Genomic DNA, 27258 nt, shown 5'->3' on the forward strand with positions numbered 1-27258 from the left:
GAAAATTTTCAACTGGCTTTTATTTAAAATATTCACCATAGTGAGAGTTTATTACATCAACTATTCCTTTATGTGAAACCCTTGTGCCTTGTCACTCTCTTTCATAATATTTCCTGTGGAAAATTCAATCCTTCATTCAGGAAATGTCTGAGCAATATTTCTCATGGAAATCCGTCCTATACTGCAATCCAAGAAAATGAAATTGACACTGAGCAGCCCGTGAATCTGGCAGACACATGCAGTGCACTGTTGTGTTTCCGCCTCGAATTTCTGTAACCAGCAGGGAAATTTATATCTCAAGAAACAGACATAAACAATTTTCAGGACCTGAGCACACAGTTTCCCTTTCAGGGTTTAGTGGGCTTCCATTTAATTCTATGAGAAATGTTTAAAACAACAGAACAACAGCTGAGATAGGGTTTAAAATACCTTTTATTTCAGTGAAAATAAAGCCAACTGACTGTTATCATTTTTACTTTATTTGATCTCACTCTCTTACTTTACCTTCCCAACCTCCTCCACAAAATGATGGTGAACATCCCCTCCTGGGTCAGAAATCTAAGTAGAAATTACCAATCACATTGAGGTGTGCTTTGTTGTTTTATTTTTCAAAACAACCTAGTTTCATTCATATGATTTAATAATTAAGATCAGAAACAAAGTCTACTCAATAAATGGTAGACAACACATGTCGTCATAGCTGCTCATCAGGTTTGGCCCCACGTTACACACTTTTACATGGACATGTGACATGTGCTGTCATGGGAAACAGTGAGTGGGGACAGGGCCTCTGCTCTCACAGGGCACACAGCCTGGTGGGGCAGGCGGTGTTCAATCATTGCCCTTTTCTCTTTAATATACTTACAAATTATGGGAAATGCTATTTAAAAAGAACAAAATGAGTCAATGAAAGTGAAAAATACAAGGACAGTATTTAGGCTGAGGGAAGACAGGGAATCTCTTTGAAGATCTGACACTCCACTGAGACCCAAAGGACAACTCTGGCACTGAAGGTGAAGGGCAGGGACACACTGATAAAGGGCTGAAATCCAGAATATACCAAAATTTCTTTACACTCAACAAGAAGGATGAATAACCTGATTAAAAAATGAGCAAAATGCCTGAACACACACCTCATCAAAGAAGAAATCTGGATGCCAAAGAAGCCTTTGGAAAGATGCTCCACAGCACCTGTCATTAAGGGGATGCAGACTGAAACAGCGAGATACCACTGCACACCTGTCAGAACTGCCAAAATGCAGAACACTGACAGCACCGAATGCTGGTGAGGATGTGGAGCACCAGAAATTATAATGCATTGTTGGTGGGAATGAAAAATGGCCCAGGTACTTTGGAAGACGGTCTGGCAATTTTTTACAGAGCTAGACGTAATTCTAACATATGATCCGGCAACTGTGCTCCTTGGTGTTTACTCGATGAAATGGAAACTTATGTTCACACACAAATCTGCATACAGATGTTAATAGCAGCTTTATTCATACTCAACAGGATTCAGAAGCAACTAAGCTCTTCTTCAGTAGGTGAATGGATAAATAAACTGTGGTCCCACCAGAAAATGGACTATTATTTGGTGCTAAAATGAAATGAGTTATCAAGGAATGGAAAGACATGGAGGAACCTTAAATGCATATTACCAAGTGAAAGAAGCCAATCTGGGAAGTTTCAGCAACTGTCTGATTCCAACTGTATGGTGTTCTGGGAAAGGGAAAAACACAGAGACTGAAAGATCAGTGGCTGCCAGAGGCTAGAGGGGAAAGAGCAATGAATGAGGTGCAGCACGGAGCATTTTAAGGTCACTAAGACAGACGACTCTGTATGATGTTGTGATGGTGGATACATGTCATTGTACATCTGTCCAAACCCACAGAGTGCACAACACAATGTGTAAATCCTAGTGTCAACTATGGGCTATGGGTGGTGATGACATGTCAGTGTAGGTTCACCCATTGTCACAAATGTACACTCTGGTGCAGGTGTCAATATTGAGGAGGCTGTGGGGGCAAACTGCAGTTCATACACCCAATCCAGCCCCAGCCACCGCTGTTAATAAAGCTCTATGGGTGTGTGGACTATCTGGCTGTTCTGGCATCTAAACAGTAGAGCTGAGCAGCTGCACCAGAGATCAGGAGGTTTTCAGACCCTGAAATATTTACCCCCAAGCCCTTGAAAGGAAAAGTCTGCTGAGCCCTGTTCTAAATGAATCAAGATTCACCCTGATGAGGCAGGACAGCAGGGCCCAAACCAGGCATGGTTAATGGGGCTGAAGCAATGTTTTAGTTCCAACACATTTGCTGAAGTCCTGCAAGTCCAGTGACAGACTGTAGCCAGGAAGCATCTGCAGGAGGAGTCGGGAGCAGGCCTTCCCGCCAGGCTCCGGGATGCCGGGGGCCGCGTGCCGCACGGGGGCCACCCGCTTGAAGAAGGTGGACTTGCAGTGGAAGCCGATCAACTCGTAGAGCTCGGAGAGGATGCTGCACGGCTGAATTTTCTCCTCGGAACGCTGAAGCACAGGGAGAAAAGCAACAAGCATCTGAATGAAACATGTAAGTGAAAAAAGACCCATAAAAATGGTTTTCCCTTAAAACAGAGACCCGATGACACAGGAAGGAAGAGGAAGGCTGACTTAGTGCACTGATGGGACCGGATGCAGAAACGCAGGGAAGCAGCACTGTGCAGACACTCCAGACCCCCTCTGGGCCCCACCTCTCCGCATTCCACCTGTCCCTTTACTAGAAAAGCCCGTATTCCCTGAAATAGAGGAATCTGCTACCTAAACATGGGACACAGAGAAGGGAAAGAGGAAAAGGAAGGGAAAGTAAAGGAACAACAGTTCATCTAGACCCTAGGGTCTGGGCAGGACTTTCACCAAACACACAACTTCTCAAAGCACAGAGCGCACAGGGAGAGGCTGACAGAGTGACTGCGACTTCTGCTCCTAAAGCACCCAGCTACCTGTCAGCACACGCTGCGCCCGTTACTGAATCATTACAATCATCTCAGAAACAACTACTACCCCGGCTCACAGGCAAGGAAATCTGAAACTCGGGGAGGAATTATTATCATCCTGGACATAGTCCCACAGCCCAGTAGTCTCAGAGCCTCCGGCAGACCCTGGGCTAAAATGCTCCTCATCACCACGGGCCCTGAGACTCAGGCTGAGGCCACGTCAGGTCTGCACGGGCCCAGAGCACAGTCTGTGGGACAGGGAATGCTCCCACTCGAAGTGCCAGGTCAAGGCCCTCAGGAACTTGTGTAATGAAACCAAATCCCCAAACTCATTTCCAACCCACTGCCCTGTCCGGGAGGACTGCTCGGCACAACTGCGCTGTCACCTGTGCACAGGCTGAGCAAGGGGCCCAGACAGTGATGTGACATCCCAGTGGAAGTGGCTCGGAGACCACTTCATCACAGGACAGATTCTCCCGGCTTCCAACGTTAACTCTCCATTCCATTTCCAACTGGAAAGTAAGTTTAGACTTGTTTTCCTCTCTTAGAAACAAAGAGAGCGGTAACATCAGAGGGAAACTCAAGACTGAGGAAGAGTCTCCTGGTCATTTGCAAGGATAGGCCGGGGAGGGAACAGAGACAGGGATCAGAAAGACCCGTGTTCCAGTCCAAAGTCTGCACGTCACTCGCTTTGACAGTTTCCTTGTTAATACAGGTGATAAAATCTAATTATGATTTTTGGGAAAACTAAATGAAATAACGTATTCCACTAGCATAGGTGTAAAATCCTCCATGAGTGTTCCAGAAATGGACGTGATCGTGGTTAGTTACTGTCTGCCAATTTTTGTGTTCTCAGCTCACATCACCCAACCAGAGATGTGCGAGAGAATGCCTCACCAGCCAGCAGCCTTCTCCAACTTGGAAACTTACAGTGTCCGAAGAGCAGGCAGTGTTGGATGCTTTGCGGCACTCTGGAGGTAGCACTCCAGTGATGACTTTAAAAAGCTGGGGAGAATTTAGGGGACCATACAGTTCAAATACAGAGTACTCATTCCATGTCTACAAATATTCATCTCTAGCCATGATGATTAAGAGAGGAAATACATATTCAAACATACATCATTTTCCCACATAAGTGCATCAAAACAATTTGGAAAGAGTGTAACTTTCTTCTCTAGATCACACAGCGGGGATTACAAGGTTTGTACTGACAGCCCTACTTGTAAATCATCTGCAAACGTAACTGGGTCCACTATCAGTCATCATAATTTGAAGGGAATGTTAGAAAAGAAAAAAGCCAAGCTAATACTCTCCAATCTTTTGTTTGGTTACGATGTCACAGAGGAGATGGACAGCTCAATAAGGAACCACTCTGCCGTGATCACGGAGCCGGGGAGCGGGATGTGCGGCAAGATGTATGACGCAGCCGCAACTGTGCCCATGATTCTAGGCAGGTACCCAAAGTCACCTTGACAAGGTGTGAAACGTTTATGCCCACGTCCTCATAACCTGACATGTATTAAGGAGAAATGGAAACTTATAAACGGCCAATACCCTTGGTGGATACACCGTCCAAAGAGCAAAGACACAGTTTGACAACTGGCCATCCCGGTACCTTGGGATTCATTCTTGAAGAACCTTAAAAACCACTCCTCTGTCCTCAAGAAGTGCTGCCTACTAGTCCTATCTTTGGCTCATGGATACCACATGTTGAAGTGAACTTCAATGTCTGCACAGATTTGACTGTCTTTCTCCAGGTTCACTTGTCCATTCTGAAGAGGCCTGAGTTAAGACCAAATTCCTTAAGATTAATTCCCTCCAGTGACAACTCAACGAGCCTGTAATTACAAGCCAACTGAACAGGACTGTCCTCAGCGAAAAATGTCACCAACCCTTCACTGCTTTCTTAAACTCCTCTCCTGGTTAATTGCAACATACTAACACCACCCTCCACCAAGTTCCCCAACTATGTCAAATAGAAAGTAAGGTCCATAAAAGAGGGGACAACTCCATAGTCACCTTTGAATTCCTAGCATAAAGTAATGTCAATAAATAGAACTATGATTATGGCTTCTTTCCTTTAAAACCTTTCTGGTTATTTAAATGAGACCATGGAAGGGAGGTGTTTGAGTCCAGTATCTTGATCCAGAAGACTCTGGAGGCCTTTTTCAGAATGGCTGTCCACTGATTCATTCAAAACACACCTTCTCTTTCCGGGAGGAGCTGTGATTTTCTGCCATGGGTTTGTGGTCACTCTCATGCCAGAACAGCTTTAAACTAAATCCTTACTTTGGATATGTTATTTTTTCCCGCTTCCAAAAAATTTTACTTTCCTTACTTCCTTGCCTTGAGGAATGCTTTTATTCTTTTCTTTCTAATTCAAACTTTTATAAAGCAGGATTCTCAGGATGTGCTTGGCCTTATATAAGAACAGCCATCCAACTCCCAGTGTGAGAGGCCACAGGCTCACCTCCTGCCCTCCTGCCAGGGCAACTGAAACTCAGTTCAGGAGCCAACCGGCACCCCAGGGCTTCTAAGGCTCACGTATCTCCCAGAATCCCTGCTTTCTGGTTTGTCTTGGCTTCTGAGAATTTCCCCTCACTTTCTTGACAATTAGCTGTGCAGCTTGAAAGATGAGGAAGGAAGGTTTTATTTCTTAATCAGAATTTAAAGGAACTTATGTAATGAAGCTTTTCACGAGTTTCTAGAACCCTCCATTGCTGAGACAGAAAACACACAAGATATTTTCTAAATTTAGCTATCATGTGCATTTTTTCTTTGCTTTTGTTTTGTTAACTGCTAATAGACATTTTTTAATTAAAAAATAAAATAAGGTCCCAAATAAGATAGAAAATTGAAGGGGCAAACAAAATTAAAGAGCAAAGACAGAAAAATGATAAGTACTCTACAAAGTTAATAGAATAAATACACTATGGATCAGACCAGCAATTCTCAGTAACAGCTAATTGAAACCTGACCATGAGGTAAAACGTCTCTCCTGTCAGGAGATGACCAACAGAAAATAGAATTAAATCAACAACCTAAAATTCTAAGTCTGGCGAGGTATAGAAGTCTACCAGCTAAGTGTGTCTTCTTCTGGAAAAGAGGGAGACTCACCAGCTCTTTTCTGTGGAGCCTGAGCCCAGGGGAGGACAGTGAAGTGTGTTCTGTAAGTACCCAATTAGCAAAGTGAGTGATGAATAAAGAGATGTGAGCTTTGATGAGAGATGATACTACTATTCACTTGTCCTGTAAAGTATGTCTTCGCGTTCAGAGATCAATATCTCAGCAGGAAAATGCACAGCCCGGGACCAGACCACTTCTGTGATTGTGACACTGCACTTAGATGTCTCAAGGGCACCTCCAACTCCACCTGCAAAGAGCTAACTTCACGGTGTTCCTCCCATAGCCATCCTGCCCAGGGCCCTTGGTCGGGGGCAAGGTCTCCCTGCCTCTCCCAGCTCAGGCCAATCACTCACAGATGTGACAAGACCCCTCCTTCAGGGACAAATTTCCTCAGTCAATGAGATCCACCACCCACACCTGTCCTACCAGGTACTCACTGGCACTCCCTCAGCACTGACTCTGTGCTGGGGACCATGCTGCACACTGTGCACACGTTATCTCACTGGATCTACACAGCAGTCCTGGGAGTTCGGTACATCACTGCTTCTATTGATTAGATAAATTGTTTCACTTCCTTGGGTGTGTCATCCAAAGTGACACGGCTACTGAGCCACAAACCTGGGACTGAAAATCACTTGAAAATTGAACACTGCTACACCTCGCAGCCACCCTACTCTGACTCATCACATCACCTCCTGCCGAGCCTTCTAAATGTTTCTAAGCATTCTACAAGACAAAAGTGATCTACGAGAGCATCGCACTAGCCTACTTAAAATCTGTCAATGACGGTCCACTGCTCTTAGGAGAAAGCCCCACCGGGCCTGAGCACAGCCCAACGGCCCGGCATCCGCTTTCCCTGCGCGGCCGCGCTGCCTCACCCACCACGCAGCTCTACACGTGCAGCGTCCAGGACAGGGATGCTGACTCCGTACAACCCGGGGCTCGTCTCACTCAAACAATGATCACCCTCTTCAGTGGTTACCTTCTTCAATACTGAATCTCAGAAAAATATTTTCTCTGGATGAATCAATATCTTTTTCCTTACAACTTCCCATCATTGATAATGAGCTCCCCCCAAAAGAGAGAAGACCTAATCCTCAGTCTCCTTATCTGTAAAGTGCAAATAACAGGGAAATATGAGAGGTTTTATTAGAAGTAATATTCATGTGAGGCTGAGGGACAATTCCCAACATACAGTAAGTACTCAATATGTGCTTACTTAATATTAATAAGAATAGATTACATTCCAGCAACCTTAAATCAATGCTTTATGGCTTTGTCTAAAAGACTACCGACAAACTGTTGGACGAACTGTTTTGAGCAGATCAGCACAAGTGTACTGGGCGAGGTAAGCGCTGACTCCAGTTACAGCTGCAACCAACCAGCACTACGGGGCGGGAGCAGTTTGCTCAAACTCTTACATGTTGCTTGAGCATTTAGTTGTAGTTATTGAATAAAGACAGGTATTATTTACTCAAAGCTCCTGAAACATAAATCTTCAAAGATTGATGCAAATTATGTTTCAAGTACAACACTCTCACTAGAAATTACTTGAAAATTATAGTCTTAGCTCCTCCGCACATCAAAACAGCATTTTCCTAATGTATCTGACTATATACTCTGAAAGGATTGTTTAAAAGAAATTAAGATGAAGCCATCCTGAATAAGATCTCAGTATCATCTACACAAACCCCACCCAAAGGTCTCATTTCTCACTTCCACATAGGTGTTCAGATGGCTTAAGCTGGGTCTTGGTTTCTTATGACACGGGGGTGGGAAGAATTGTGGATAGATCAATGTAGCAAATATAAACCTAGTGTATTTGCTATGTAGGAATCCTAGAAATAAATAAATTGATATATATAGTCCCACCCTTATGAAGCTAAGCCGTTCCATTTACAACTGCATAAAAAATAAAATGAGAGATACATTTAACAAAAGTTTACAAGATTTGTACATTGAATATTTTGAAGTATCACCAAAAAAAATTTAAAATATCTTCATATATGGAAGGCATCCCATGATCATGCAATGGTAGAAAATATTGTTAAAAATGTTAAGACTTCCCAAAGTAATCTACATATTTAATGGAATCCCTATCAAAATTCCAGCTGACTTCTTTGCAAAAATTGAAAAACTGATCCCAAAATTCATATTGAAAGCAAGGGACCCAGGTCAGCCAAAACAATCTTGAAAAAGAAGAGCAAATTTGGAGGACTCACTCAAAGGTTACAGCAAATCTATAGCACTCAAGTCATTATGCTTCTGTCATAAGTTTGGATGCAGAAATCTATGAGACACAATAAAAAATCCTGGGGGGAAACTTACATTTACAGTCAGTTTTCCAGAAATGTGCCAACAACACTCCATTGAAAGTATAGTCTATCCAACAAATGGAGCAGAGACACCTGGGTATCTGAAGGCAAAAGAATGAATCTGGAATCTGGACCCCGTATTTTATATAACAAATATTAATTCAAAATGGATCACAGACAGAAACGTAAAAACTAAATATATGAACTTTCTAAAAGAAGACATAGTATGAATCTTTGTGGTCATAGGATAGGCTATGGCTTCCTAGATACAATACCAAGAGCACAAGTGATAAAACAAAATAGATAAAATGGACTTCATCAAATTAAAATCATTTGTTACAAAGGACAACATCAAGAGTGTGAAATGAAAGGGGAAAGGGGTAGCTCAAATGATAGAGTGCGTGCTAAGGAAGAAAAACAAAATGAATAAATCTAATTACCTCCCCTAGAAAGAAATTGTTTTAATGTTTAAAAAAATTAAAGTGAAATGACAATCTGCAGAATAGGAGAAAAATCTTGCAAAGCATATATCTAATAAGAGACTAGTATCCAGGATATAAAACAAATGCTTACAACTGAACAATACAAAGAAAATCGACCCAATTTTTTAATTTGCCAAGGATTTAAATAGATACACAATTGGCCAATAAGCATCTGAAAAGATGGTCAGCATCACTAGCGAAATCAAAATCAAAATGAGATCTCATTTTAAACTCACTAGGATGGTTATAATCAAAACATGGACAATAACAAGTGTCAGTCAGGAGGCAGAGAAATGGATACCCTCAATATGCAGCCATTGGAAAGGGGCAATGGTGCAGCTTCTTTGGAAGAGCCCGATGTTTCCTCAAAAGGTTAGAGTTATGTGGCTGAGCAATTCCACTCCTACATGTAGAGTCATCCTTCAGTGTCCTCGGGGGGTTGGTTTCAGGAACCCCCCACCCTGGATACCATAATCCAAGGATGATCAAGTCCCTTTGCAATCAGCCATCTGGATCCATGAAGTGGAAACTACAGATATGGTGGGCCAACTGTACAGCCAACAGAATGGAAATGTATTCTCACAAAAACTTGCACATCAATATTCATAGCAGTATCATTCAGAGTAGCTAAAAGTCACTAAAAATATCCATCCATCAATGAATGGATAAACAAAATTACCAAGAATAGTCCCACAAACTTTTGGTAATTGAATCTTTGACAAAGGAGGTGAGAACATACAATTGAGCAAAGACAGCCTCTTCAGCAAATGGTGCAGAGAAAACTGCACAGCTGCATGTAAATCAATGAAGTTAGACTACCCCCTCACAACATACAAAAAAATGAATTCAAAATGGCTTAAAGACTTAAAATTGTAGACAAGACACTATAAACCTCTTAGAAGAAGACATAGGCAAAACATCTGACATATATCTCAACAATATTTTCCAAGAGCAGTCTACTCAAGCAATAGAAATACAAGCAAAAATATACAAGTGGGTTCTAATTAAACTTACAAGCTTTTGCACAGGAAAGAAAACAAAAATTAAAGCAAAAAGACAACCTATGGAGTGGGAGAAAATAGTTGCATTAAATGAAAGTGACAAGGGCTTAATTCCCAGAATATGTAAACAGCTTTTACACTTGATAAAAAAGAAAAACAAACAATTCAATCCAAAAATGGGCAGAAGACCTAAAGAAACATTTCTCCAATGAAGACATACAAATGGCCAATAGGCACATGAAAAAATGCTCAATATCATTATCAGAGAAATGCAAATCAAAACTGCAAACAAGTATCACCTTTCACCAGTCAGAATAGCCATCATTCAGAAGTTCATAGACACTAAATGCTGGAGAGGCTGTGGAGAATTGGGAACACTCCTACACTGTGGTGGGAATGCAGTTTGGTGGAGCCATTGTGGAAAACTGTATAGAGGTTCCTCAAAAGACAAAACCTTGGGGGCCCAGATGACACAGCAATCCCACTCCAGGGCATATATCCGTAAGGAAACGTAATTCAAAAAGACACTTTCACCCCAATGTTCACAGCAGCATTATTTACAATATCAAGACATGGAAACAACCTAAATGTCCACTGACAGACGACTGGATAAAGAGGTTGTAGTATATATGTCCAATAGACTACTGTTCAGCAATAAAATAATAATAAAATAATGCCATTTGCAGCAATATGAATGGACCAGGAGAATGACATTCTAAGTGAAATAAGCCAGAAAGAGAAAGAAAAATACCATATGAGATCGCTCACATGTGGAATCTAAAACAAAAAAAAAACAACAAAAACAAAGGAACAAAAAGATAAACTTATCTACAGAACAGAAACAGACACAGAGACATAGAAACCAAACTATGGTTACCAGAGGGGAGAGGGTGTGGAATGAATAAATTGGGAGTTCAAGATTTGCAGATGCTGAGTATGTATACAATAAACAGCAAGTATATACTGTATAGCACAGGAGAATATATTTAATAACTTATAGTAACTTATGTTTAAAAAGAATATGAAAATGAATGCAGGTATGTTCCTATTTAACTGAAGTTTTGTGCTGTACACAAGAAACTGACGCAACACTATAAACTGACTAGACTTCAATGAAAATATTTTTAAATAGACCAAAAACGAAAAAAGAAGGAAAAGGATATTATCAAACAAAAAGAATAATGTACTGATTCAGGCTACAATATGAATGAACTTTGAAAATTTATGCTAAAATAAGCCCGTCACAAAAGGGCAAATAGTGCCCTTTAGGGTGAACTGTATCTAAGCATTTATTGTACTACTCCTGTAAATTTTCCGGAGTTTTGAAGTCTATCAATATCAAAATAAAATGTATTATTCATTAAAAACTTAAAACCCTTCCTCACAGGAGGGCTTTAATTATTAAATGCAGAAAAGCATGTAAAACTCTTGGAACAACAATTTTCACGTCCACACACAGTCACTGCTGTCACTGCCACTCAGAGTGTGGTGCCAGCGCTGATGAGAGCTGCCTCCACTCGCTCCCCTGCAGACAGGAGTGAAGGCCTGAGCTTTGACAGGCAGGGTTTGCGTGAACCTGGGTCAGCCACAGCCACGTCCCAGACTCTGCGTTACCCAAATTTCTTATACAAACTGCAACATGTAATGTAAACACTCTAGAGGGATGTATCTTACAACACAGGGAATACAGACAATGTTTTACAGTAACTATAAATGGAGCATCTATTGTACACCTGAAACATATATTTTAAATCAGCTATGTCTTTATAAAAAATTAAAAAATAATTTAAAAATGTTATCCCTTTAATATTCAATTTGGTTTTTAATTAACTACTAAACAGCTTAGAATATATAAAAGCATTTAAGTGTGATGTTTGTTTACATATTTATTTACTTCAGCCTCCTGCTAAAAGAGAAATTAAACAATTTTTTAAACACAGCTTAACAACCATAACAACAAAAAGGCAAAACTGAGAGTGAAGAGAAAATGGAGATTCAATACTTAAATGAAACCAGGGGGAGGTAAACTCATAAAAATGGATTCCATGAAGTCAGGGCAAGTGTTAAAGGCCGACTAGAAATTCAGCTGTAAGATTCTTGGCAGCTAAAGCAAAAAGAAAAAGATGATGGGGCAGGTGGTAGAGCGTGTGCTTAGTGTGCACAGGGTCCTGGGTTCAAGCCCCAGGGCCTCCACTAACAGATAAATATACCTAATTACCTACCCCCCAAAAGAGCCCCAAAGAAAAGAAAGAGAAATTTCTTTCCAAAAAAATCCTGATATTAAATTTGGATTAAATACTTTAAAAATAAAAGGAAAATAGAAAAGATGAGTGACACTGTGAACAAAAACCCCAGCTGGGCTAACAAGCTAAGTCACAAATCTAAGTGTGATAAGTGTCGGTTTACTGATCTAAGTTTTGCTGGGCTAACTCGTAAATCTGAAGTTCAGTGTCAGTTTACTGGGCTAACAAGCTAACTCGTAAATCCAAGGTCAACAATTGTCAGTAACGTGATCTGTTCCAAATTGATAAGCTTCAGTGTACTGATTCCTTGCTTTTTGTTGTTTGAGCCTTATTGGCTAAAAGCCCCATACTTGTAATTAACCCTATAAAACCTCATGTGCACGTCTTGGATGTGCTCAGGGCTTGGGAACAGAAGCCCCTCTGAGCCCGCTGGCATAATAAATCTCAGTACTCCCACCCTCTGAGTGCTGCTTATTTCTTGGCTGGCCTGTTGTTTCCGTAACAACACAAGCGATAATGCCCGTGAGATAAATCTGCGATGGCTGCTGGCAGGTCCCCATGTCTCATGTGGGAAAATCTGAAACATATTTCTCACCACTCAGAATCATCCTCAGCCCACCCCACATCTCCCGCTGTTAAATGCAGGAACACACGCAGGGTCCAGCCTTTGCTCTCTCTGTGTCATCACAGTGAGACAGGATGGAAGGGGGCAGAGCAAGCCATTCAAGAAAGACCACAGCAATTAACATCAAAATGGTGAAGAATTCAACCCCCAATAGGTCTTGAGGCTCAGGATGAAGAGATTTAACTTCTAGTAGATCTTGAGCTTCATTATACACCCATTGTAATAGTAACATGGTGAATAACACGGCCCCAGGCACCATGGCAGTCACAAGGCTAGCCACAAAAGGTCAAAGTGTGGAAAATGGCCAACTCCCTGGAATCCCAGCCCCTTGCCCTAAGGCTGGTCCTTCTACTTATTAGCATATGAAACCACGAAGCCCAAGAAAAGGAGCAACACAGAGCCACCTCCCAGGAACCCCTCTCTCTACCTCTTCGGAGAAGGCCCACACTATTTCTGTGGAGTGTGTGCCTACTTTTAATCTGAGCATCAAACCCCCATACTTCGTGACGTTTCTCATGCCTGTCAATGTATCTCTCTGAATAAATCTACCTTTACTCAACACTGGCTTGTTCTTGAATTCTTTACTGCATGAAGCCAAGGAACAAAATCTGGTGGGGCACAACCCAGGGGCTCAACGGAAGCCTGGGACACAGCCCTTCTCATGCCCCACATATTTTTTCTTGTATCAACAGGACTGGGATGTGAAGTGAGGTCTGAGGCCCCAGCTAAGGGACAGAAGCAGCCTCCAGGTCTCCAATTGGTGGGCAGCCTCTCCCCCATCAGGGGCCATGGGGTCTGCCTGGTTCTCTGTGTTTTTTTGTTGTGCTGACTCCCCAGTCAGAGAGATTTCTCCTTAGGCCTGGCTCCACAAAACCCTTCTCTCCAAAATACAAGCACATCATGTCACAATCCTCTTGTTCAACAAGGAAATGTTCAGCCAACTTTTTCCTTCCCCAGTTAAGTACCTAAATGTCCTCCCTGCCATCCCACCACTTCTTTCTTTTTGAGAACTCTGCACTCCCCACACACCATCCTGAACGCAGGTGCCTTGCTGGCTGGGACCGAGATGTTTCAGTCTCAAACATCCTGAGTCCTTTCTCTTTCCACTTTCTAACTTAAAAAGGCCTTCCTGTGTCTCCCACCGCTCTGATTCTGAACGTCAAAAAATGCTCAGGTTACATTCACTCTGTGAATACCTCCCAGGTTTTGGCTAGGTTTCCTTCCCAAGATCTTCATTAAGGACCTGCATCAAGAAGTTTAAAGGGGCTATTCTTACATTTGAGTGGAGGAGCCTGCAAGAAATTTAAATGGCTTTGAAGAGAGAGTTAACCAGGGACAGAGAGGTCGCAGGTCCTAGTCAACAGTGTCATGAGGCAAAATGTTCTTCAAAGGCTCAGAGTGGCTTCTGAACACGGAGTCGGCAGGGAGGAGGTGACAGGCAGTGAGTGGGGTGAGAGACACAGGGTACGGTCCCCCAGCAGGGGAAGAATTGGTTATTTTCTAGTTTTCCAATTTCTTACTACCTTTTTCTCTGATTGCCACATACCATTTCCTACGAATTAAGCATATCAATGTCAGTCATTTGGGCCACTTGGGAGAAGCTGCATGATGCCATTCACAGGGCTGGGACATGACAGCCACACCAGTCTAGGTTGGAAGACCAGTGGGGGTATTTCCATGGTAATCACGGGCATGCAGCAAACTCCCCAGCTTCAATGACCTCCTCTCAAAGTTGGCGCCAATAAAACTACCAAGCAAAATGCGTGATGATTCTGGCCAACATCTGTTTATTAGTTAAGTGCCTGTGACACCTGCCACTTAATAGGGAATGAGTACGATCAACGAGGCCCTGTCTACCTGGCCACACGCGCCCTGCCTTCCTGCCTTGGTGCAGCAGCACAGCTTGTTTAGCTGAGATGAGCGCCCCCAGAGCAGCCCCGACGGGAAAGCTCCCAGCTCTGCACGGCCAGACGTGTTCCTTTCCTTCTCAGAGCTGATCACAATTTGCTGTCGTCTGTTTTTATGTTTATCCCTTTTGTAACTGCCTCTCCTCCGGAGATTTTGCTCAAGCAGCACAGGACCAGGTGTGTCTTGTGGCCTGCCGGATATTCTGGGCTGGGAAACAGCCAAGCCCACATCTGGCTCTGGTGCTGAACGGAGAGAGCAGAAGGCCCAGGAGCCCATGCTGAACCGAGGCCCCTGCACACAAAATTATGGTCTGACTTTGGGCAAATTACACAGTCTTTTTTACCCTGAGATTCCTCATCTGTCCATAAAAATAACTGCCCATGGCACACAGAGTTACAAGTATTAAAGGAAATCACCAAATTCACAAACTAGCCAAGGGGCTACCAGTGCATCCTAAACAGACACATGCTGCCTTTAAGGCTCTGACACACACCAAGCGTGGTGGTCGAACAAAGTGTACACTGCTAAGTGTCAGTGTGTTAAGTGCTTCATGTGTGCTATAATAATCTTCAGAACTTACAACAAGCCCAGGAAGTAACGAATATTATCATGCCCATTTCACAGACTCACCATCAGTTTAAGAGAGGTTACATTCAAGTCCAAGGCGCTATGGTGAGTAAATGGCGATTTCAACCTGAATATGGGCCCAGGCCTGGGCTCCATCTCTGTCCCATCCACCTGACCACTGCCTATGAATTCCACCTGTCCAATACCCAAGTTGAAGCCAGCCAGCTCTTAAATGCAATGTGTGTCACCGTTTGTCAATGTTGGTTCATTACCATAAACAGTTCTCAGAAAGCACTTCAGAAAGGAAAGTTGGACTCACATACCTGCCCACAAAGAAGAAGAATTCTGCCTTGCCTTCTCCTGTAACGTGCAGAAACCCTTCCCATTCACCACCGAATCCTTTTGTATGCTTCCTCCGTGTTCATGTTTACACATGGCTTATTAAAGTAGAAGTTACCTGCAGTAATTCCATCTCGGTTCCATTCCAAGCTTCCAGATTATCCATAATCAGGGTAATACCATAATTTTCTGTGAATGAAAACACTACAAATTGAATGAAAATATTGCAACCATGTCACTAAACAAAGAATGCTGAAAACAAGTCATCAGCGGCTGCCGCCACCCCCCAGTGAAGACGGGCCTGCAGCCATTCACAACGGTGCCCTCTGAGCAGACTCCGAATAAGAAAGGACAGATTACTGGCCCTAGATAGCTAGGTGCTTGTCTAAAGTATATATTCAGTCAGCCCAAATGTTGGCTTCCTCCCATATATTGAAAAGCATTAAATTCATGAACTTGAGATACCTGGCTTTCTTTAGATAACAAGCAATGTTTTATTGTTCTGACTACCTGGTCTTTGTTGTAAAGCTCCTATATAATCCTAGCTTCTCCCCTACTCTTGCGAGCAGTCCCTCAGAGTGTTCTGAGAGGCGGTCATCCTGGCTCGAGTCCTTCTGACAAATAAAACATAACTCTTAATATTCAGGCTGCACGTTTATTTCAATCAAGTCCCAGAATAGACACAACACATCAATTGTGTAATGGGACACACTGGATCAGGAACCAAAAGAGAGTAGTAGTCCCTAAGAACTACGGCTCCCTCTTTCTTCCTGTCATTATACAATCCCACCAGAACTCATTACTTTGCTGTCTGCTCCTCTGGCAACCAAACTCAGAGAAGAGTCAACTCAGCAGAGCGTCCTGCTGGGGAGAACCCCCGCAGCAGCACTGCAGGCTGCCTGCCCTCCCGCACGCTCTGACGACTGCTAGTGTCCTCCGTGGAAACCAGGCCAACAGAGCTGTTCCCTACAGCTACAAAGTCCCAAATATTAAATAAAACCTTTCATTTTATACTATATGTTACATATATACCCATCTCTGAAAACAGCTTTGCCAGAAGCCCAAATCTTCAACATTAATCTGCAAAGGCAAATCAGGTCCCCAAGGGAAAACAAGTCTTAAGACGATGCTAAGACCTCCAAAGTCCTCTCCACGACCATAAACCAAACTGCCTGTAGGTCTGCAGCTGCAGGAGGCTACATGTCTGCTTTTAAAGCAACCCCTTCCTGCCCTCGGGTGCTACAATGCCCTTCTACGCCCTCCCATCTCAGGGTAAGAGCACCCACTGCAGAACCTTGCAGGGCAGCACTGACAGGACTGGACAATGAGGATCAGAGCTAAACTAAGCCTTCTGATGACACGAGTTGTCACTCTGTCACTTTACAGATGAAGATATATATAGAGAGAGGTGGGGTGTTATTGTTCAAAGTCACACAGATAAAAAGTGACAAAGTCTATAACTCTGCTCCTCCCTCTGGTGTGACGCCCCAACTGGGACAACCACAGGGTTCTTTCGTGCCTGCCTGACCAGTTCTTTCCTATCACTCATGACCCACCACAGGGTCTGAAATTAGCCTGCATTTGCAGCATCTTTTCCCTCCAGTTTCTCAGGAACAAGGCTGTTCGGGCCACTTTATGACTTCCAGGTCCCCGAAATCTCCGTGCTCAGGCTGCTCTTGCCTGTGCATCCGGCCCGCTGCTCAGAGGCTCTTCCTCCCCTGCAGGAGGACGTTTCTACTCTTCACAGGAACACCCCCTTAGGGGATCCCTCCTCTCGCCCTCAGCATGGCAGGTGACCCAGGCCACATCACGAGATGCCCCAATAGGACTGCATCTGCCCAGGTCTGCTAGTCAGACCAGCAGCCTCAGAGCCAGGGATTATGCCCAGGTCACACTGCAAACCTACTGCCCGCCTCACAGCCCCCAGCCAGCAGGTCACCTGGAAGTCACAGCAAGTGCCCCACCCAATCCAGAAGCCTCTTCATTTCCCAGCACCACTGATGACTGGTTTCCAAACTTTGGTCAGTTTCGCACAAAACAACACCTTCTACTGTGTAGCGGGTGGTTTTTGCTTCTGCACCCCATTCTTACTGAAAACGTTAAGGGAAACCAAAAAGCCTCTTCTCAACCCTTTTCTGATGATACCCTCCCACCCACAATATACATATGCTCAAGAGATTTGGATCCACGTGACTTTGTTTCCCTTACGATAAGTGGCTCAAAACACTGCGGGATTATTTATCCTTTGAGGGTATTAGGACTCAGTTTCTCGGCTTTAATCTGTTTTTGTCTTTGTCTTCTTTGTTCCTAGCAGTTGCCACCTCTTACTCCCTTCAGCAGCCTCCCTCCCAACTTCTAGTCTAGGAAATCAGCTGTGATGAGGGGCACGGGGGCATTCACAGAAATGCAACAAAGGCAAAGAGAGGCTATATAATTTGCCAAAGATATCACCTTCAACCCCCAACAGAGTGTGTCATGTCCCTGTGTTTAACTCTTATTCTAAGCAAGTTAACTTTTTGTAGATTATGTTTATAAAGATGAGAAATCAAAATACATACAAGGACACACATCAACTCTAAGATATTCATTAACTCCACTATTTTGTTTCTATTTATTTTATTTGTATTAAAAAATTAAGAACCCCTGCAACCAATATAGCAAAATGTTACTGGGTTTTAAATACAGAATATAGAGGGGTTAAGTGTGTCATTACTCATCCTTATATGTATGTTCACAAGATAAAATTATTTGAAAGTCTCTCTCCCCTCTCCCTACTCACTACTGGCTCTCACCTGAGATCCCAGACCACACATCTAACAACCTTTCACTTTACCCACAGCTGAACTCATCAGTTTTCCCCCAGAAATCCCTCTGCAGCTTTCCCTCCTCAGAACACAGCAGGACCATCATTTAACTCATTAATCCACCCAGAAACCTGGGCCTTACTCCATCCTACCTTCACAGACAGATTTAAATCTTTCTTTTTACCATCTAAACATGCCTTCAATCTGTTCGCTTTTACCCACTATCCTACCGCTCAAGTGGAAGCCACCAACACTGCCCACCTGGACTCACGAGTCTCCCAAGTGGCCCCACAGCCACTCTCCCCTACTTGAGACAAATGGGATTGTGTCACTCCCATGCTTTTTGGGCTCTTTTCAGACCCACTGTTCATAGAAGAAACTCCAATTTCTTCACCTTGTGAAGGTGTTTGCCATGAAACTGTCAGCTCATGGAGGGCAGGGCACGCCCTCTCCCCTCAACCCCACTCTCTGGCAGAGCATCAGCTTGGGAGGACCCGCTGAGCTACATCAGCCTGTATCCTAAACCTGGTCTTGGGTTCTTAGCAAACTGCTTCACTTATCCATACATATCCAAGGTAGATAAGAAAGATTTTAGATGTTGAGCTAGACTATTCATTTGGGGATTTTGCACTGGCAACCTGCAAGTATATGTTCTAATGTTTGTGTCTTGTTAAAACCACACCCAGATTAAAGGAGTATTTGTGGAATGTCTTCGGAGTAAAAGGGTTCTGTACTTTTACAGATTTTATGTTTTATAACATGAATAACCCGGACAGGGTCACAAATGGAACCGCCTCACAAGTGACAGAAGACGGGTGAGATGCATATAGCAACAGGTCACAAAGATGGTAAGAGCAAAGTTGTTTCTCCAAACCCCCAAAAAATTCCTCCAAGAACAGAAAACTCAGAATTTTGAAAGTAAAATACTATCATATAAGGAAAGAAAATAAATAATCCTCTTCATCAGGGTTTCAAGATCTGACTGCAGAGTTATTAGCAGGCCATACTGAATCCTAGCACAGAAAAATCAGATGGACTACTGGTGAGTAAGTTCCAGGAAAACGGCAGTAATTCCTCCACTTGAAAGAGGACACACACTCACTTGTTCAAGGTGATTGTAAACAACATTCTGCAGAAATTCAGAATATTCAGGCACCGCTTCTAGATGGTGATGACACGGAAGGATGGCTTGGATGCATGCTTCTAACTGAGTCACCGGCATTCTTACACTGCAGGGGGAAACGGAGGCCCTCAGCCAAGAGCAGAGATGTTCCTGTCATGTATCCCAGGTCGTGCCTCGGGGACTCAGTGTCCTGTAGCAGTCCGGCCCCAGGCGAGGACCAGCAGCGTGGCCCACCCAAGCAGGAAGGGCACTGTGCTTGAGAAAGCCCACACCAGATGGGAGCAAGAGTGGCTGGTGGGGTTTTGTGAACCTATGAATGCTCATAGAAAAACACCTGCATACATTCAAGTGATACAATTAACAGTAGCATTCTTTTTAACAAAATTTCAAATGTCAGTGGTAATTTTACCATTCCTTTTCTCTTGTCCCCTGCACTCTGAGACAGGCTTAGGCTCTCTCACCCTTGCAGCTCTGATGCAATAGTTGTGAAGTTATTTTACTTTACTGCAAGTGTCTTCGCTCCACGTGTCACTGTGACTGTCGTCTCTTAACACAGTCAGATATCTTCCTGGATCTCTCCATGAGTTCCTTGCTCCTGCTTCTCAGATCCTGAGATAAAGAACAGGTGAAGGCACATGACTGGAAAAGTCAATGTGGACTTGAGCAAAGTCCTCAGTGACCCCCTAGGTGAGTGTTGACCACCCCTTAGCTTCGATTCTCAAAGTTCTGCCCAGGGTGACATCCAGACAGGAGGGAGTCCTGGGCCCAATTAAAAGCTGTGTGGCTTGGGTGCGGGGAAAGTTGCAGGAGCTAGTTCCGTAGCCGGGACCCTCCACACATCTGCTCCTCTCTCTCCCGAGGCCCCGCTGCCAAGCCCCCACGTTCCCTGATATTCTGTCCTTCTCTTCTACTCTACTTCAAGCCCTTTTCCTCTTCCTTTATTCCCTGATTATCTGCAGCTGGAGAGATTTTTCCATCACAAAATCTGAAAAAATTTCCTGCAGCTGAAAAAGAGGTCTCCAGAGGTCAATGCCCATATGGTGGTTCCTGAAGAGAGCCCCTGGTTAGGGGGACCCTCACCAACACTCACAGGACATCAGGTATGTTACAGGGTCGACCACCCCCAACAAGAGTTTGCTGTGACCCCAAGGCATGCACAGCATCCCTGCTCACTAAAGTGTAGTTGTAATCCGTTATTAAGAAGCAAAAATAAAAAAAATTTCTCATGTTTCTTACTAAAATTATTTATGAGTTAGAAAAAGAAATTGTAAAAGAAAAGAACAAATTTGACTCCATGTTAGATGTGTTCATTTGGCTTTAAACCTGTACCTTGTTTTCTAGGCTCCGACTTGCTATCTCTGCACCTTTTGTAAAAAAAAGTTGCCTTTAGCCTGAAATATCCAGGACAGCCTATTCTCCGGGCTCTGATCTTTAAGGATATTAGCTCTTCTACACTTATGTACAGATGGCAAGTTGCAAAATAGATAATAACCTTTCTTTTATTTGGAGGTTTTACGGGGGCACCTTAATTTGACCCACCATGGACAGCTGCAGGAACAAAGGATTCCAAGGACAAACAATTCGTACAGCGAGAAGTTTGCAACAACCAACCACATCCCCGCCGCTTTTTAGTATAAAAGGAGACTGAATTCTGCTTTGGGGAAGAGAGTTCTACTGGATATCAATATGCCATTTTCTGGGTCTGCCAGATTTTCAAATGAAGTCACTATTCCTTACTCCAACATCTCATCTCCCCATTTATTGGCCTGTCATGCAGCAAGCAGAACGAGTTTGGACTTGGTAACAAAATGACTGCATTAGAGGTAGTATGTCTCCACTGTTTCCTCATTTCCAGTATGTCACAACCTATCAATTTTATATGCTGTTTAACAACATGACAAAGACCTATTATACGGAATTGATTCCACAGAAATAAAATTATTTCTACTCCCTCAAGACTTTTTTCTTTTCTATTTTATTTTGTTTTGCTTATTGAAAAGAAAATAAAAGTCAAATCATTTTATTTCATGTATTTTTATAGCTACATAATGTAAATACTACAAAAATATTTAAATTGCAATAAAAATTGTTAATATATTTTTATAAAGATATATAAACAATCAATGCAGATTAGGAAAGGAGTAGATATTTACTAAAAATCTACTGCACATCCAGTCTTTTACAAGCATATCCTGGAATATAAGCTCTATTATCCAGGGGTCCCCCACCCCCATTCTCACTGCCGATTCCCTTAATAATCAACTACCAAGGCACCAGCATAGAACCATGCGATCGCTATTTTAGGTATAAGTGAATGAATTAGCTCATTCAATTCTAAAACAGAAACCTTAAAATAAATACTGAACTTATTTACAGATAAACAAATTTGGACACAAAAAAGTACAGTTTCTCCCCCAAGACACAAAGATAATAATTGGTAAAGGCAAGATTTGAACTAATCTGCCTGATTCTAAAGCTAAGGTGGAAATCCCCTTCGACTGTGTAGGTCCAGCAGCACAGCCCATCACCCTATCTTTGTTCAGATCTGGCTTTAGACAGCCTGAGACAGCACCCCATTCCTATGGAACTCGAGGGGAAACGATAACAATAAGGATTTTATATTCAGTAGTTTCTTAGGTCTCAATTATATAAAGTGTCAGCAGGTCAGCAGAAAACTCTGGGAAATATGAGTGGGTCCAGAGCTTTTCGCTGATAAGAAACTCAATCTATCAGGACAGAGTGACCTTCCCATGAGTGGCCTCATGAACATAAACTAAAGGCAGCTGAAGTGAAAACTAGCAAGAACATGGAAGTGAAGCAGGAAGGATCCCTACTATCCCCTGCCCAGTTGCCTCTTCACCCGCGTGGACAAAATGGCAGAAGACCCAGGTTCTTGTCTAAGTTACAACATCATGGATTCTCACCCATAAAATGTTGCGACTCTATGCTGTCTTAAGTCCTTTACAACTAAAATATGATGACACCAATATCTCAGCGGAATGTCTATGTCTCCACTTTCTCTCTTCTATTAGGAGACTATACCTATGGCCACAAACAGAAATTCAATTAAAAACACCATGCACGAAGCCTGGTGAAAGTCTGTGTAAGAGACATTGTTCTCACTCTCTGTGAATGAAAACTCAGAAAAAGTGGACCTTCTCCCTCTGCAAGTGGGAGGTAGACTGATTTTGTGTGTGTGTGTGTTTGCACGCACATGTGTGTGTGTAAATCATATAAAATATATTCTGGGATTTGCACAGTTTTTTTTATGATACTATCATTTCATGAGGATGAGCCAACCTTTAAAGTAATTTGAATCTATTATTCTGAGAGGCTCTTTTGGTGGAGGATGGGAAAGGGGAAAGGAAAGGAGGAAAGAAGTAAATGAAGCAAAGCTGTAAGAATACTGCTAGGGAAAGGCAAGACATTAATTTTGTTCCTACTTGAATCACACACAAATTAGGGACTGGCTTTCCCCCATGTCTTGTCAAGCACTGAGCTGCAGAAGAACAGGCGACAGCCCATTTCTCACTGAGCTTGTGACTGTATGTGACATCTTATAGACACAAATTATTTAACCTGATCAAACACTCTAGCAGCAGGATGTAATTCTCCTAATTTGAGAGACAAGAAAACAGGAAGTGAAAGACGGTATATAGCTTGACAAAAGTCAGAGGACAAGTAAACTAAAGAGGATGAATTCAAACTCAGATCTGAATGCAGAGTCTGATATTCCCACTCCCAGGGCTGGAAAATCCTTAACACAAGGTTCCCCAGCTCCTCTGCATTGTTCCTGGCACCAAGCATTTCCCATGGCGATGGTCTCCAATTCTCAGACACAGTGCTCTGTGCAGCCAATAACCTCCATTCGACCTTGATCATCTACCTGCCACGCCTACCAGGCTTCACTATACAGGCAGGAAAGCTGGATTTCAAGTGCATACAAAGCCACCCTGGTTTAAGCTGGACTGTTTATCAGCTTTTCCAGCATAAAGGCAGCCACGAAAGTGCTCACAGTTTGTACATGAGCCACACTACCTCTCTCCATCTGTCTCCCCACCTATACTACTTAGCTATGACCATTTTGAGAATCTTGGAAACAAATTTTTAAAAACAGAAAAGAAAGGATTCTGTAACAAGTACTTAATACTTACAATTTTAAATGAGAAGTTACAAAGTGAGTATTTACAAACCGAATCTGCCTTCCTAGGTGTCAGTTTAAACAGTTAAAAAATATAATAGCAAAAATTCTCACTTAAAAAATTAACAAAAACATCAACAATAATCTGGAATAAACTCAAAATCAATGCCCATGTTGTACATGGAGAAAGTACAGGACTGTACTGAGGGGTAAAGTAAAAGTGTGAAAGTAGAGACATCAATCTTTTGTATGGAGGAAAGCAGTTTTAAAGATGTACGTTCTCCTAAAGATAATTCAAAATTACTAAAAAATCCCATGACAACACTTATCTGTTTTTTTTTAACTTGAAAAAATTATATTAGAATTCTTCAGGAATAATAAAGTCATAATACAAGCCAAGAAATTTAGGGATCGAAAAAAGAATCAAAAAATTCGCACTGTAATATATTAAATAAATTTTTACAATATGTAAGATATAGTGCTAGAGTAAGAAAGTAAGATTGACAGAAATAAATCATGAGCTCAAAAAGAGACTCTAGTATACATAAGTATTTTTTACAGGTGGGATTTCAAATTAAAAAGCAAAGTATGAATTTAATAATTGTCTTGTTACAATCAGAGAATACCTGGAAAAAACAAATTCTATTCCCGTCAAAATGACCACAAGAAAAATTACAGAAAATGATGAAAATATTAGAAAGTACTAATAAGAGCAAATACAACTCTTTGCTCATATCAATTCAGCTTCTCCTCACTGTAACAAGTACCATTATCATCTCCATCTTAGAGATTAAAAAAACCTACAGAAGAAATTTATACCATTATAAGAAAGCATTTCTAAGAATAAAACCCAAAAAGAAGACATTTACTATCTTAAGATTATTTTGGGCCACAACAATAATGAACCTACTGAACAAAATGAAAGGCAAGAAATGACAAGTAAAAGCTCTCTGATACATGTTGATGAAGACAAGGGGTTAATGTTCATAATACACATTGAGCTGTCACAAAGCAGCAAGAAGCTCCCCCACTTAAATGTTTGCAAAGGACAAAAGGGATCATTCACTTTTTAAAAGTCAGATGGCTAATGAGTGAAAAATGCTCAAAACCTCACTGGTCATCAAGTGCAAACTAAAATAATGAAAATCATTTTGCTCGTCATATTGGCAAATATGTTTTAAAGATATTATAGCTAGTGTCCATCTTTGAGACAACAAACTGTGAGCGATCTTTTGGAGGATGACATGTCAATGGATATGTAAACTCTGAAAAACGTGTGTGCACACAGGCTGAACTCCACTTTTAGGAATCGTTACATTTAGAAAAAATCAGTTCAAAAAGATGTACTCATCAGAACATTTGCACAGCACTGTTTACAATGGTGGGAAGAAATGTTGAAGTGAAATCATATCCAGCGATAGAGAATTGGTTACATAATTTATTCTACATCTTTTCATTCCCCACAGGAGAAGGAATTTCAAGATTCACTTGAAAGCATCCTGTGATGTATGAAGTTGTCACATCCAAGGACTAAATTTCCAGAAACCTTAGCTAAAGGAATACTCATACAAGATCACAGGAATGTTTGTACAAGAAGGATGCCAGTCAAACACCCTTTCTGACAGTGGAAAATGGAGAAAACGTAAGTGTTCACCATCAAGACAATGATGCGGTAAATCACGGAGAGCTGTGGGCACTAAAGTTGCAGCGTTTCGGCGTGGTCCAAGGCCTTGTCCACAGTACTCTCCCACGAAAGGTGTCGTTACACAAGAGACCAAACCTGCACATCAGGAGACCCCTTTACTCTATCTGAAAGGACCGGGTGAGTCTGGAGTGGGAGGAGGTCAATGATATATACGTTAGTGAATAAACCGAGCTACAGAAAACATATAGCATGGCCTTATTTTTCAATAAAGCATATATACACACACATATACATAGATTTCTCATATACGTGTATGTATGTGTGTATATATATATGACAAAGGCATAAAGGTTATGAAATATATACTCCACATTGTCAGCAGCTTTTACTCTCAGGAAAAAAGGGGAAGGGAAGTAGGGGACTTTCGGTACCACCACAGTTCTCTTTTCAGAATTTCAATTAAGTATACTTGGAATTTAAAAGTTTACTTAAGTACAAAGTAAAATGGACGATGCCTCCACAAAACAGAATGCTATACTGGTCATTAAAAATCATGTCAGGGGAGATAGAATGTTGTAGAAAAATGTGTAATAAGCCGAATGGAAAATGGAGGTCTCCACACAGTAAACAGGCACACAGTGCTCGCTGGTTTTTATGACAGAGCTGATACACACTGATGAAAAGAACAGAAAATAGATGTTAAAGTGTTAATTATTATCTTTGAATACAGGGACCAGGATAGACCCTTTTGACTCTTTTTTCAGACTTTTATATTAAATACACATTATTTTTCATCTGAAAAATGCATTTTTAGATGTCTAGTACCACACATTGGAAAAAATACATGAGTAGTTACAGAAACAAATAACTAGGAGACACCGCAGCACCATCACACAGTGTAGAAAGGGCGATCCTGAATAACACCACGCAGTTACATAAGGACCCACAAAGTGAGAGCACCCGCTGTAACAGGACGCGGCTCCCTTCCATTTGTCAGTTGTGTCTTCAGGGCTGAGGCATTTCTGAGCACGGCCAGTGTCAGTGCTGGTGTCTGGATGGATGCCACTGGAGGTGAGGGCACCTGCAAGCCGAGAGGAAGAACAGAAGTAATCCTCTGCTTTTTCTGTCTTGTTTCTTTGTTACTATTAAAGAGAGGCGTAAATAAGATAAACTGAATCTTCCTTACTGAAATTTCAGTAATGAAGCCATTTTTAAAGTGTTCACAACTTATATTCTGCCTATAACTGTCTTTTCAAAAAAGCCTCATATTTATTAAATGTTAATTAACTCAGTTAATTAACTACCTGTTGAAACCTTTTAAAAAACATGAAATGCACTACGTGAAAGCACCACACATGCAGTGACTAGCTCAGCTGTCTTTACGGCAGTGCAGTCAGCCCCCACCATCCCGAGACCCTGAACTCCTGATGCTGGGAAGAGAGCACTCTGCTTCCTCAGATGGAGAGAAACGGTAAAAGCATTTTCTGAAATCTACAGCACTGACAAAACATAACTGCTTAATCCCAGGCTCCTTTGAGGCTGTCATTTTCCGTTTCTGGCCAACACCCGTCAATGAGCAGAACCACCCCATTCCCGAGTCATGGGACTCACGTGGGCAGCAGTTTTGGAGAAATTTCCAGGTATAGAATGTTAACCAACTATACATAAAACTCTGAAAAAGAAAAGATGCAATACTCAGATTTTGGAAGACACTCAAAATATTCTCCTAAGTCTTAGTATTTGGAAAGGCTGGGCTTCTCCTAAGCCACTTATTTATTTCACAGCCAGTGAGCATCTCCCACAAACCCTGCTTCCCTGTGTATGCTGGGAACCTCAGGCACATTGATGCTGTCTATCTTATAAGTCACAAGGCAGAGGCGTGTGTCTCACGCCTGCAACTCTCACACAGGCTCAACTCCGAGCCTCAATTTGTGAACTTGGCCCCATTTTCTCACCTGTTTATTTGGTATCT

At 42.2% G+C, this 27258-nt stretch overlaps 1 protein-coding gene across 1 annotated transcript in view; it reads right to left on the reverse strand.

The window, feature by feature from the left end:
* Positions 1 to 1994: 1994 nt before the first annotated feature.
* The window catches only part of LOC140695508 (trafficking protein particle complex subunit 9-like), a 33293-nt gene continuing 8029 nt past the window's right edge, over positions 1995 to 27258 (reverse strand). Inside the window, exons 2-4 of the mRNA XM_072958243.1 lie at positions 26898 to 26958; positions 26234 to 26367; positions 1995 to 2521 (exon numbers count right to left, since the gene is read on the reverse strand). Coding sequence (XP_072814344.1) covers positions 2273 to 2521; positions 26234 to 26367; positions 26898 to 26952 — 438 coding nt within the window. The 5' untranslated portion in view covers positions 26953 to 26958 and the 3' untranslated portion in view covers positions 1995 to 2272. The remainder of the gene's footprint in view (positions 2522 to 26233; positions 26368 to 26897; positions 26959 to 27258) is intronic.

This window comes from Vicugna pacos, unplaced genomic scaffold (assembly GCF_048564905.1).
Source record: "Vicugna pacos unplaced genomic scaffold, VicPac4 scaffold_272, whole genome shotgun sequence".
Taxonomy (NCBI): Eukaryota; Metazoa; Chordata; class Mammalia; order Artiodactyla; family Camelidae; genus Vicugna; species Vicugna pacos.